Here is a 14,170-nt window from a genome sequence, read left to right as displayed (position 1 = left end):
CTGATGTATAACATGTTAATGCCTTTTTCAATAAACGCTTTTGATGTAAAAAAAAATAAAAAAAAACTATAAAGATCACCAATTTTATAATCAGGAAGCAGAGAAAAAGACTAGACTGATGACTGTTATAAACAATTGGTCAATTAGATCAGGGATGCTGGAAAAGTCCCCACTTTGGTAAGAGTGATACAATCTATGGCAAGGTTCCATGGAACCCTAGGTTTCCTCCAAAGGTTGCTTGGGGTTCCTTGAGCAATGAGCAATTTATGCCCCTCAGAAAAGTTCCTACAACACCATTTATCTTTTTAGCTATCTGTAAGGGGATAATTCTTCCTAATGGCCACAACTGTAGTGAGCATTCCTCCCGCTGACCAACACACTAATGTATCATGAGTTGTAGATATAGTCATTTTTACATTTTTATCAGAAGTTCCTTGAGCTTGGAAAGTTATTTTAAGGGTGTTTCTGTGTTGCAAAGATTGAGAAAGGATGTAGACATACAAATCTACAGCAATCACTGCACTACAGGTCCAAGGCTTCTTTACACATCCTGCTACCTTTATGGAATCCTAATACTGTTTCCCCAGAGTTAAGATGCTCCCCTAACTTCTCTAATGCAGTGTTCCCTGTATAAATTAGACTTGTTACCCATTTCTGGGTGTTAAAACGGTATTACATTTGCCAAGCCTTTATTGATTAGTTCCTGAGAGTATAATCCCCCTGATAAATACACGCTTCTGACAATATGCAAGTGACATTTAAATAGTATAGGTTTCTACTACATACAGTTATGGGTAAAGTGAGACTTGAATCTTCCTTTGAAGATATTGTGGGTGTATTTCCTGTTTTGCGTTGGTTATCTTGCACAATTAGGAAAGGGAAGTATGATCAGATAAATATCTTGAACACTAGTCAAGTCTCTATGTCAGCTAATTTTCACAGTTGGTTCTACATACCAACCACAAAAAGTCATCATGAATATCTACAGCTCGGTTTTCTCACAGCTTCTTTGCTTGATTTTTTCTTGTTCTTTTTGTCAATCTCTCCTAAGACAGAACTGTCAGGTTCTGGAAAAGAATTATTATGCACAGTTCATGGATCTGAAGTTTGACGCATGTGAGGGATTTGAGAAATTCAGTTTTTCCATTGCTGTCCATTGTGACCAGGTGAAAAACCTTCACTTGGCACTGAAAGATGCCCCATTGGAAACGGATTGGCTTTGTCTAAAGAACTATCGTGGTGTGATAATGGAACCTGGAGTCTTCTCTCGATTCACAAGACTGAATGCTCTCTACATAGAAACAAGGGATGTTGACCTCGAACCTGGTACCTTCAGTGGTCTTCCTCAACTAACCACTCTTTGGATCAGTGCAGCATCTGTGTCTAATAACATTACATTTCATAAGGATACTTTTTATGGATTAAATTCACTGCAAGAACTGAAAATATCTTTTATACAGTTATCAGCATTCAGCATTTCCATATTCAACCATCTACATCTCTTGGACAATCTTATTTTGGAAAATAACAACATCAGTTATCTATCTGAAGTAACAGCATCACTAGGAATATTCAAAAACCTTAAAAAACTTTCTATACTTGGCAATGAGATTCGTAAACTTAGAACAGCTGATTGTCTTACTTCACAAAATCCTACAAGTGATGGGCAGTTTGTAGATTTCAACATCAGCCACCTTGACCTGAGCGCCAGTCCATTAACCATCATTGAAACTAAGTCTCTCTGCAACTTTCCACATCTGGAGCGTTTTACTGCTGACAGATCTGGCACTGATATTGAAGAACTCTATAAATCAGGTATTAAGACAATCAAAACTATTTCATTACAAAATGCTGGAATTCATACATTTCCAATCTGTGCTAGTGCTTCTTATTTTAAAACAGAGGAACTTCTTCTCATGTTTTCTTCCGTACATAAAATTAACACTTCTGGGGGCTCCTGTAAAAGCATAAAGAAGTTAAATTTATCAGGCAATGAAATGGGTAAGTTTGGGGTAAAACAAATGCAAAAAATAGATGATTTATTGGAACTGGATTTATCAAATAATAACCTGGAAAGTTTAAAGTTGTGCAACAACGAATCTGTGCCGATGTTGAAGCTAGTTTACCTAAATGCATCTTTTAATTATTTACTAAGGCTACAGAAGGGACAGTTTGCATGCTTAAAAGAACTTAAAAGCTTATCCCTGGAGAGCAACAAAATTAATCACATCGATGACTATGCCTTTGATGGTTTGCATCAATTACAGCTTTTGAATCTTCAACATAACAACATATTCAGAATTGGTGAATTCACATTTTCCAATTTGTTCATGGTAAGACATTTAAATTTATATGAAAATGTGGTAAATACATTTCATTCTGACGCATTTAGATATCTCTTTCTTGAAGATATAAAGCTAACCTTTGTTTTTAAAGTTGATTTGTATTGGTGGGATAATATACGAAGGTCCTTAAAAAATATCTCACTAAAGAGCAATATTTTATTCCTGGCAAGTGACGTTTTAGATGAATTTCCTTTTCTTGAGAGCTTACAAATAGATTCACCCGCCGTAGCCCTCAGCTGTGCTTCATTCACTGAAGTTAAAGAATTACATTTGGAAAACACCTTAGCATTTACAAATCTGGATGGACAGTGGAGTCCATTTGCCAGTTTTACAAAACTTGAAAAACTGTATTACTCTGTACAGCCACAGGATCTTTCTAATAGCAGTATTATTATCAACTCCTTGAAAGACATATCATCATTAAAGTTCCTTTATTTGCACAATATTAATAGCATCATTAAATATAATCAGATAAACATCAATAAAATCTTTCAAAGACTATTACATCTCAAAGTTTTACATTTAAAGAATGCCGGAATAGATCATTTGGATTCCAAGGATGTTTTTAGCGATTTACAGGATCTGGAATTTCTCATCATTGAAAATCAGAACATGCAAGAGATGGAGTCCATTGTATTTGATTCAATGCCCAACTTGAAGTACATTTATTTTTTGCAGACAACTTTTCCCTGTAGTTGTAAGTTCTATGGGTTTCTCTTATGGCTGGAATCTAACACACGTGTGTCCGCCATTGGTTTTTGCAATCAAAAATGTATCATCAAGGACGTCAGCATGAATTTTATATTTTTTCTAAATAGTAATTGTCGGAGTGATTTGGATTTTATTTTGTTTGTACTGAGTTTTTTGTGCACACTGCTGTTTATGTGCTTATCTCTTTTTCATGAAAGTATCCAATGGTATATTCTGTACATAGTCTACATTGTTAAATGCTGGCTAAACCACAGGCTCCAGCAAAAAGAAAAGTACGAATATGATGTTTTTGTGTCTTACAACACAAATGATGAGCTTTGGGTCACAGAGCAACTTCTTCCCAACCTGGAGCAGAAGGGTCCTCCATTCTTCAAAGTGTGTATCCATAACAGGGATTTTGAGGTAGGCAGAGACATTGTGGAGAACATTATGGACAGTATTTATAGCAGCAGATGGACGGTCTGTATCATTACCCATAATTACTTGCAGAGTAACTGGTGTTCCCTGGAAATGAGGATGGCAACGTACAAGCTACTAACAGAGAGTAAGGAATCTCTGATACTGATCTTCCTTGATAAGATCTCCAGAGAAGAGCTGCTGTATTACCATAGACTGACTAAGCTTTTGAATAAGAAGACGTATCTGGACTGGCCAGATCATGAAAATGGACAGCAGCTATTTTGGGCAAGATTACGTAAAGTGATCGCTAATTCTGGAAGAATAAATAAATAGAAGCATATTCATGTTTCAACTGTGAATTACAGGAGAATATTGGGCTTTAATAAAAATTTCTGACTACAGATTTTATAAAATTATGAAAATGTTATTGGTTTTTCAACATATGTTGTTAAAAACTTGGCAATTGTCCTAAAACAGGGGGGAGGGGGGGGGGAAGACAGAGAGAGAGAGAGGAGGGGAAGGGGGCGAGAAATAGGGAGTAAATCAGAGAGAGAAGAAAGAGGATTGGATAGGGAGAGGGGGGAAGAAGAGAGGGTGAGAGAGAGACAAAGCAAGAGGGTGGGAAGTAAAAGTGAGAAAAGATAAGGGGAAATAGGTGAGATTGGGAGGGAGAGGGGGGAGAGGATGGGGAGAGAGAGAAAGAGAGGGGGAGAGAGGTTGGGGAGAGAGAGAAAAGGAAGGGAGAGTGGAGGGGGGAGAGAGAAAGGAAGGGAGAAGGGAGGGGGAGAGAGAAAGGAAGAAAGGGGGAGAGAGAAAGGAAGGGAGAAGGGAGGGGGGAGAGAGAAAGGAAGGGAAAAGGGAGGGGGAGAGAGAAAGGAAGGGAGAGGGGAGGGGGAGAGAGAAAGGAAGGGAGAGGGGAGGGGGAGAGAGAAAGGAAGGGAGAGGGGAGGGGGAGAGGAGAGGGGAGTGAGAAATAAGGGGAGAGAAGGGGAGGAGAAGGGAGAGAGGGAAAGAGAGTGTGTGTGAGAGAGGGAGCATGAAGGGGAAGGGGAAAGAAAGAGAGGGAGGAAGAGATAGAAAGAGAGAGAGAGAGAAATCAAGAGAGAGGAGAGAAAAAGGAGTATGAGGGGAGGGGATGTGATGGCAATACGATAGAGAATAAAAAAGGAGGAGAGGAAAGAGGGAGGAGAGAGCTAGAGGCAGAGGAGGGAGAGAAGGGAGAGTGTGGAGAGAGATTGTGACAGAAAGGGAGAGGGGAGGGATGGAGAGTGAAGAAGGGAGGGGAAGAGGGAAGGAAGGAGGTGGGGTAAATGGAGGGGGATAAAGGAGAGGGCGGGGGGAGAAGGAAGGAGGGGGAATGGAGACAGAATGTTCCCAGGGGTGTGCATTCATATGCTTACACATACAACCATATCCTGTAATTCAGGGGTCTTCAAACTTTCTAAACATAAGGCCAGTTTACTAATCATTAGTATATCCAGTACTCGTAAGGTTGGGCTCTCCCTTTCCATTTTGTTTTGTTTACAACCCCAGCACATATGTACTTCACAACCAAGCCTCCCCCTTACTTTCCCCCTCCCCCGACCCATAAGGAGACACTCTGACATCTCTTTAGAATAACGAAATTACCTTGAGCTCAGTTAACATCCAATTACAAGCTCAGTTATGGAAATACTAATTTAACATCAATTGCACAAGATAGATGCAACATGACGTCTATATATGTTTGATGGACATGGTATGTCAGCTGTTCATTTTTGGATATGGCAATACTCAATTATCCTGATATTGTTGAATACTTTAAAAGGATGAAGAGAGGGCGCATTACCCAAGTAATAGTTATTAAAATCAAAAAGAAGGGAACATACTCGCAAACAAGTGGATAGTAAAAGCACATCAGAGTCCATAATGAACAAAAAGCAACCAGGTCACCAGGACTGTGTCCGACACGCTGGAGAACTTTGCAGATGGCTGACGCATTTCAAGGGGAGATTCCCCTCTTCCTCAGAGCCTCAGGGACTCTGATATGCTTTTACTATCCTCTTGTTTGTGAGTACGTTTCCTTCCTTTCGATTTTAATAAATATCACTTGGGTAAGGCGCAGTGTTCCCATTGGGTATCCCCTGATCCTTGGAGGGCAGCAAGGTCTGTGAATGGAATGGGAGACATAGGAATTCCAGGCTTCTTCCATTGCCATTGCGCTACTGTTGAGTGCAGGTGATTTTGTTTGACTGTGATTGTTGATTACTTGCCATAAGTTTTCTGTTCTCCTAACTGTATATGACTGAGCATTTTGAAATACTTGCCAGCGTGGAATTACCTGTTGTAAACTTTGAAAAAAATTCTAATAAAATTCTTGAGAAAGGAAAAAAAAGAGCATGTTTACTGTCCTTCAGACTTTTGGGATGCCAGACTATGGCCAGTGGGAGTAGAAAATGTCCTGGTGTCCAGTAGGAGTAAACAATGCCGTATCTTTGGTGTCAGTGGGAGGAGTAGTGACCCATCGTTTGTATCATTGGAAGAAATAGTGCCCCATTGTTGGGGAAATAGTGCCACATGGTTGGTGTCAATGAAAAGAAACCTTCCTTATCGTTGGTGTCAGTGGGAGGAATAGTGGCTCATTGTTGGTATCAATGACAGGAATTCTGCCTGATTTTTGATGTCAACAGATGGAAGAGTGCCCCAAAGACCAAGTAAAGGCAAGCAAAGGACCACATCTGACCCCCAGGCCACAATTTGGAGACCGCTACTGTAATTCATTTTTACTGGCGGCTGCATTCAACACCTGTGGATCCCCAGTGCTGAAATATGGCCATATTTTACATATATGCCCCAATACACCATTGTTTGTGAGCCCTAAACAAGTACCATATTCAATTACTACATAATACACAAGCCTCATCAAGTAACAAATACATTTAAAAAAAACACCTTACCTTCCGTGACTAACCAAAGTCTTTCTTCATTTTTGTCTCATGCGTTCCCCCTTTAAGACACTGCAGCTCACAGTGTGAGAACTTCAGCAACAGGGGCAGTGTTCCCAATACGGAAAGCAGCGGGCAAGACAAGGTGTGACCAGGTGATAATGGAAATTCCGCCAGCAAAAGACCGACGTGAGCTTTTGGTCAGAAAATGCGACCGTGCGTAGGCTCCATCGGGCTTTTGCTGGCGGAATTTCGGCCAGCAAATGATTGAGAGCAGGTTCTCAACATTTTCTGACGGAAAATTCCGATCGTCTGTGGCAATTCTGACGTGCAAAATTCCGACGCATGCTCGGAAACAATTTGACGCATGCTCGGAAGCATTGAACTTAATTTTCGTGGCTTGTCGTACGTGTTGTATGTTACCGCATTTTTGATGGTCGGAATTTGGTGTGACCTTGCATAGGCAACACAAGCTTGAGCGGAATTCTGTCGGAATTTAGTTAGAAAAACCATCCAAGGCTTTTCCAACGAGAATTCCAATCGTGTGTACGCGGCATACGAGATATATTTGAGTCCTGCAACACACATTTTTAGGAGGCCATTGTTCTGCTATAAAATATGTGATATTCCCAGTGATTTTCTGCAATGACTGTGGTAAATGAAAAATAAAAGAAATGTGGCTCTTAATAACCTCAAAGAGAATGTGTCCTTAAATAAATTAACAGTGACCAATAAACGTGCAACATATTGCAGTATTAACAACTAATTAATTGCAGTGCAAAAATATTAATACTAATAATAATGACTGTACAAACAACCTAAATTAATACAGGTACTAGTAATCGGTGATTTTGAAACAAATATCCAAATAAAGTGCAAAGTGACAGTTCACAAAAAGTGCAAAGTGACAATCGGTGCAAATAAATTCTTCTGCAAATATGAAAAAATTTGTGACACAACATTTTCAAAGTGCAGAAAGTAAAGTAAAGTGCTGGATCTCAATATGCAAGTCAGTTCATCCGATAAAGTGCATCCAGTATAAAGTGCATGTGCCACACTCTAGTTAATGTACTCCATCCAAAGTGAGTGATATTGTTTCCCCCACCTCTCACCTCATGTAGCAGGTAAATGAGCACAGCTTAACCACTTGCTTACTGGGCACTTAAACCCCCCCTCCTGTCCAGACCTATTTTCAGCTTTCAGCGCTGTCGCATTTTGAATGACAATTGAGCGGTCATACAACACTGTACCCAAATTAAATTTTTCTATTTTTTTCCCATAAATAGAGCTTTCTTTTGGTGGTATTTGATCACCTCTGTGTTTTTTATTTTTTGTTAAAAAAATTGAAAGACCAAATTTAAAAAAAAAATAATTATATTTTTTTCATATTTTGTTATAAAATTGTGTAAACAGGTAATTTTTCTCCTTCATTGATGTACGCTGAAGAGGAAGCAGTGATGGGCACCAATAGGTGGCAGTGATGGGCACTGATGGGTGGCAATAATGGGCACTGATCAGCACTGATTGCTTACACTGACAGACTGCACTGCTAGGTAGCACTGATTGGCACCACTGGTGGGCATTGATAGGTGGCACACTTGGGCATTGATAGGTGGCACTGGTGGGCACTGGCAGGTGACAATAATAGGTGGCACTGGCAGGGAGTACTGAATGGCACAGAGAAGGCATCTTTACCTCCTTCCACTTCGGGACTGATGTCCCTTTAACATAAGCCGGTGATCTGCCGGTAATCTTGCATTTCTGTCAGATAATGCACCACTTTGCCCAGAAAATTGTTGCAATTACAAATGTTTAGGCATTCTCATGTTTATTTATTTTCTTTGTATTGGTATGACACAAAAAAGTGGAAAAACAAAGAGCCAAATCTGACGCATTCCACGCAAAACTCCAAAAATGTACTGGGCAAAATTATTGGCAACCTCAATTTAATATTTAGTAGCACACGTCATGGAAAAAATAACTGAACTCAATCTCTTCCTGCAACCATCAATTCATGTCTTACACGTCTCTACTGGAATTTTGGACCACTCTTCTATTGCCAACTGCTCCAAGTTTTACAGATAGGAAGGGTTCCTTTTCCCAAATGCTGTTTTGAGATCCCTCCACAGGAGCTCTATGGGATTTAGATCTGGACTCATTGCTGGCTAGTTCAGTATTGTCCTGGATATTTTATTGATAGGCAACTCCTATCCTTATATTGATTAGTGGTTCCAAATTATTAATAACTACTGCAGTAGGGAACAGACACAAAAGATACACTCCGCATCTTTCCAACATAACTGTTCTGTTTATTTTGACGCAATTGAAGGTTTTTAAAAACATGGTTACGTAGGTATCACATTAATATTACAATTGTATGTTTATGGTAACAAGGGGCGTAACATAGGCAGACTAACCTTAATCAGGACTCGAAAGAATGCAAACATGTAATGAAAACATTATTAGTGCCGTGTATGCAATACATACAACATAGAATACAATTATATACAGAACTTATGATTTTCCTTTACAATCTCCTCTCTTTTGATCAATATTTTGATCACTAACCATACCTTCTATCACCTTTAACCGGGAACCTCCACACGCTTAGATGGAGGTAGTCCTGGCCAAAGAGGAAAACTCCATTGTGGAGAATATAATGGCTGAGCAGCTTTTTCATTACAAAATTACTTTTCATTGTGAAAAACAAATGATTGATAAGGAATATTTACAGAGTATTGGGTGTACACTCCTGTGGCCAGAATGGCCTTCTAACTTAATTGTTGACATGCTGACTTATCAGCATAGGTAAACACAGACAATTCTACATAAAGTGGAAGACATATAAAACATATCACTTCAACATGGCTGAACTACTTTTCAAATCACATTAAATATATATGTATATCCCTTACAATTAAAGCATTTAAACAAATAGTACCCCAGACTGTGATTCCAAAAGGAAAACAAATCAAACAGAGACAGGGTCTAGTTTTGGTTCAGGTTGAAAAAGAAAAGAAATATGTGTCTGACAGCAATATGCATATAAAGGATGTTCAAAAGGTATTTCTAGTGGGAGTTAGGAGGGTGTGTAGCTATCGGATTCAAGAGGGTATGTTGAGTCATCCCAAACTTTCCAAGTTTTATCAAACTGGGGTAGGTTACCATCAATCTTGCAGTCATGTGTCCCATCCTGTGTATATCTGCAATTATAGAGAGAAAAATGGTAGACAGTAGGAGGAGAGAAAGAGAGCCAATGTCTAGGGATGGCTCGTTTTGCTGTTAGTGGTATAAAGGACCCAAGTTTCTGTAATGGTTTGGAAATGCCTGGGAGAGGGAGGCCCAAAAGGAAATGTACAGGAGTCATTTAAACGGTTGTGGAGAGCAATGATTATAACAGCTTGTGGACCTCAGACCAATAAGGACCAATGACCGTACATTCCCAGAAGGGTGCCCACAGATTCTCCACATCTCCAGCTTAGATTAGAAACGGAAGGGTTTTGAGCATGTAATATATCGGGAGTTCTGTACCAAAAAAAAGTATCTTAATGGCAGTTTCTTTTTGAGTAACACAGCGTGAAATTTTAGAGGATGCGTCCCAAATGTTCCCCCAGTATAGCAATGAAATTGGGCGATTTAATATCCGGGAACATTTTCTTCTGTGAAGAGTCTGTCAGAATGGGGGTCTCATGAAGCATTTTATATATAGATGAAATTAATTTGGGTTCGTAAGGGCCATTTGCACATAATATTTCAAAATCTGTGGGTTTCTTTAAGGATAGGGAGGGGGAATTGGCAAGTAAAAAATGTTTAAATTGTATATACGAATATTCCAGGGAGGCAGGGAGATCGTGTTTCTTTTGAAGTTCAATGAAAGTAAAGAGTTTGCGTGATATCGGATGTACCAGGTGTTGCAGCTGAAAGATGCCAGCTTGAGTCCACGGGAGTGTTCTCAGATAGGACAGTCCATCCGGGATGTCCGGGTTAAAAAGGAAATTTCGAAGTGGAGAGCCGGGAGAGGAAAGGGAGAAACGATCTGCACACTTCCTCCAAATAGATAGGGAGAAAAGCATGGGGGCCAGATAGAGATCTCAATTGGGCCATGAATTTATTTGAGGATGGCCATAACATGTAGCAGAGGTATACTGGGGCAGTAGTCCCCATTTCAATTTCAGCCCATCTGCTCGGGGCTTTCCTAGAAGTCCAGGTAGCCATCTCCCAGAGGTGAGAGGCGTAGTAATATTTAATGAGATCTGGGGCTGCCAGTCCACCTTTAGATCTGAGGGTGAAAACTACTGATTGAGCAATTCTATGGGAGGTATTATTCCAAATAAAGTTTAGACACTTTCTCTGGAGATTTCTCAGCTGCGACATCGGGACCGGAATAGGAAGTGTTTCAAATAGGTACAACAGTTTAGGCAAGATTGATATTTTGAGAACATTAATTCTGCCCAAGAAGAGAGATTGGGATTGAAGACCAGAGGTTTAGAAGTCTGGTTATTTCTGCAAGCATAGGAGGAAAGTTGGCTTGGTAGAGAGAGCTGTATGAGGGGGTAAGGTGGATGCCTAGGTATTTCAACGAGGATGTGCACCATCTATATTTGAATTTGTTTTGTAAAGAAACAAGTGATTCTAAGGTAATATTGATGGGAATGACTTCTGTTTTGGACTGGTTGATTTTAAAACCTGATATGGCTCCAAAAGAGGATAAGATGTTGTGTAGAAGAGGAAGGGAAGTGTCAGGGTGGGTAATAGTCAGTAGAATATCGTCTGCGAAAAGTGACAACTTGTAATCCTGTTGTTGCAGCGGAACACCTTGTATTTCAGAGTGAGTTCTGATGGCTGTTGCAAGTGGTTCAAGACTCAGTATAAACAGTAGGGGGGACAGGAGGCAGCCCTGTCTAGTACCATTACTAAGGGTGAACCGCTGCAACGTGTAGGAAAACATCTGTACTTGAGAGGTGGTGGAGGAATATAGGGCTTGTAAAGCCTGTGCGAAGGGGCCCGAGAATCCAAATTTGGCTAAAACCGCAAACATAAATGGGCAACTTAAACGGTCGAAAGCTTTTTGTGCATCTAAGCTTAAAATTATGGTGGGTTGTTTGGTTTTGGTTACTAAGTCAATCAAGTCTATGGTTCTTCTTGTGTTGTCTCCAGCATGTCTCGTTGGGACGAATCCCACCTGGTCTTAATGGATTAGAGTCATCAGCGTGAGTGATAGCCTATTGGCCAGTATCTTGGTGAAGATTTTGTAGTCTGAGTTTAATAGAGCAACGGGGCAGTAGTTGTCTGGTAGTGCGGGATCCTTACCCAGTTTAGGGATAACTGTTATGTTGGCGTGCATAAATTGTGAGTGTGGGATGGTACCTTTAAGGAGGGATGTGTATAGGGGCTGTAGATAGGGGTTTAGAGTTTGTGAAAAAGTCTTGTAATAGGCGTAAGGGAGGCCATCTGGATCTGGGGATTTGTGAGCTGGCAGGTTTTTGATTACTCCGGCAATCTCCTCAAATGTCGATCGGGGATTTGAGTATGGAGATTTGTTCAGTGGATAGTTTAGGTAGTGTTAGGGAGGACATGAACTCATCAAATTTAGATTGTGAGAATTGGGTATTTGGGTCAGAGCTTAGGCAGTTATATAGTTGGTTGTAAAAATCTCTAAATGTTTTAGACATAGCTTTAGGGCAGTATGTAGGGGTGCCATCAGATTGCATTAAGTGGTCAGTTATTGACAGGAAGGGTCGTGGTTTTAATCTGTTAACTAGCATACTATGCGGTTTGTTTGCAAATTCATAACATTTTTGTTTGGCCCACAGTATAGATTTAGAAATTGTGTTCATATCAATTGATTTGATTCGGTTTCGGAGTGAGGTGACAGGTCTCAATTTTTCCACCGCGGGGGATGCCAACAAATGTTTCTCTGCAGATAGTAGTTGGGCAAGGAGATCGGTCTTTAATTTTGCATAGTCTCGTTTTAAGCGAGAGCCTGTAGATATGCATTCGCCTCTAAAAAAAGCCTTGTGGGCTTTCCACAAAGTGGAGATCTCCGAAACCGAGCCATTATTTCGTTGAAAAAATTTGGTGAGCTTTTGTTGTAGGTGGGATTGGGATATTGGGTTTTTGATCATGGATTCATTGAGATGCCAATGACAGGTTTTGGGAGTAGAAGATGTCAGAACAATGTCGAGTTCAATTGGTGCATGATCCGACCAAGTAATAGGATTTATCTCTGAGGAAATTACATAGGGGAGGAGGGGAGCTGTGAGTAGAAAATGGTCCAATCTAGAATATAGCTTATGTGAGGGGGAGTAGAATGTATAGCTTTTTTGAGTGGGGTGTTTTAATCTCCATGTATTAAAGAGGTTATGTGGCGACGGGAGCGGACGTACTGTGCCAGAGCTCCGACACAGCCGCCGCTTCATCCACCGACATCGGGACGATCGGAGCGGGGAGAGAGCCCTGGACTCCCTATGCTGGGTGCCGGAACCCTCCCGCACCATCCCGGGGGGTTTTTTGTATTTTTTACCGGCCGCTCGAGCCCCATCCAGGCTCGCGGCCTACTCCTGTCCGCAGGACTGCCGCGGCCATCTTGGGGCCTACTACATCCCCGGACCTCCGCGCCATCCAAGGTCTACTGCAGCACGGCTGACATCCCCTCACGGCCATTGGGGGTAGAGACAACTAGCGGAGGTGGCCTGAAACGGCTCCGGAATATCCAACCGCGCTGAGGCCTACTGCGGAGCCCCTTCCACGCGAGGCCAGCCGCCATCTTTAGGCCTCGGGCCTATACAATCCACCTACCCAGCGGAGGTGCTGGCAGCTGCTGTTGTGGAGGTCTGCACCCATCCTCACCCCCCATCTGCCGGAGATCCCTGGTGGATACCGAACTGCTCTCCTCCACTGTGATTGACCTCCATCTGGACTCACCGATACGCAGCGCAGTGTTCCTGCTACCTCAACAGGTACCTTTCTGCAACTACCCCCCCCCTTCATCCCCCTCTGTGTCCCTGCTTCCCCCCACGTCCACCTGGGCTGACTGTTTTGCCCCCACCCCCCCCCCCCCAGATCTCCCTGTATCTCCCCTGCCCCCCTTCAACTCCTGTGCCTACTTGTCCAGGCCTATTGACTGCCAGACCATGTGAGAACCCCTCTACCATGACAACCATGTGATTTTGGGGCCATGTCCCCACCCCCGCCTTCCTGAGGCTCCTTCTCAGCGTTTTGCAGCTTTACTACCTCTGGGAGTCACATCCTCACCCACTCAGCCCAGCTGTGCACCCCATGGGGAAGATAGGAGACCAAAGAAAGACCTACGCTTCTGTACTTCTCCCCCAATCTTCATCCACCATGGACCGTTATCTACAAAAATCCATCCCCTCCTCCCAACCGGAGGGAGACCCTGCATCAGACCCTTAAATTCGCTGTGAACCAGATTTCAACTACCCGGACGCTCCTTCACCCACCCTAGACCAGGGATCCCCCACTTTGCTGACGGCAGATGTCCTGGACGCTAAGCTCCAATCCCTGCTCATAGCTATCACTCACTCCATAACTCAGGAAATTGGGAAACTTGCCAAGGAGCTGAGGGGTGAGATTGACCAACTAGGCGGCCGAACAGACACCCTAGAGACTAAATTTGATGAACTGGTCCAACTGGTTAGAGGAAGATAACGCCGCTGTTAAACACTCAGTTTCTCAACTCCAAACGCAACAAGAAGACCTCGAGAATCGTGAACGCAGGCAGAACCTGCAGATCAGAGGCATCCCCGAAGTAGTGGAGGACAGGGATCTCCG

The 14,170-nt window shown here is 42.0% G+C and overlaps 1 protein-coding gene across 1 annotated transcript; it reads left to right on the top strand.

The window, feature by feature from the left end:
• The first annotated feature begins 917 nt into the window (after nucleotides 1-917).
• Nucleotides 918-3,918, top strand: LOC143961563 (toll-like receptor 12). The gene has a single exon (XM_077470872.1). The coding sequence runs from the start codon at nucleotides 975-977 to the stop codon at nucleotides 3,786-3,788; it is 2,814 nt and encodes a 937-aa protein (XP_077326998.1). The 5' UTR covers nucleotides 918-974; the 3' UTR covers nucleotides 3,789-3,918.
• Nucleotides 3,919-14,170: the final 10,252 nt, after the last annotated feature.

Source organism: Lithobates pipiens, unplaced genomic scaffold, assembly GCF_037356315.1.
Source record: "Lithobates pipiens isolate NorthernLeopardFrog02 unplaced genomic scaffold, aLitPip1_a1.2 Scaffold_8, whole genome shotgun sequence".
Classification (NCBI taxonomy): domain Eukaryota; kingdom Metazoa; phylum Chordata; class Amphibia; order Anura; family Ranidae; genus Lithobates; species Lithobates pipiens.
Note: the sequence above shows the minus strand (reverse complement) of the source record. Positions and strands in the feature narration are given on the sequence as shown.

Coding starts and splice junctions, on each gene's coding strand:
- LOC143961563 (XM_077470872.1), top strand. CDS start 975: ATGAATATCTACAGCTCGGTTTTCTCACAGCTTCTTTGCTTGATTTTT.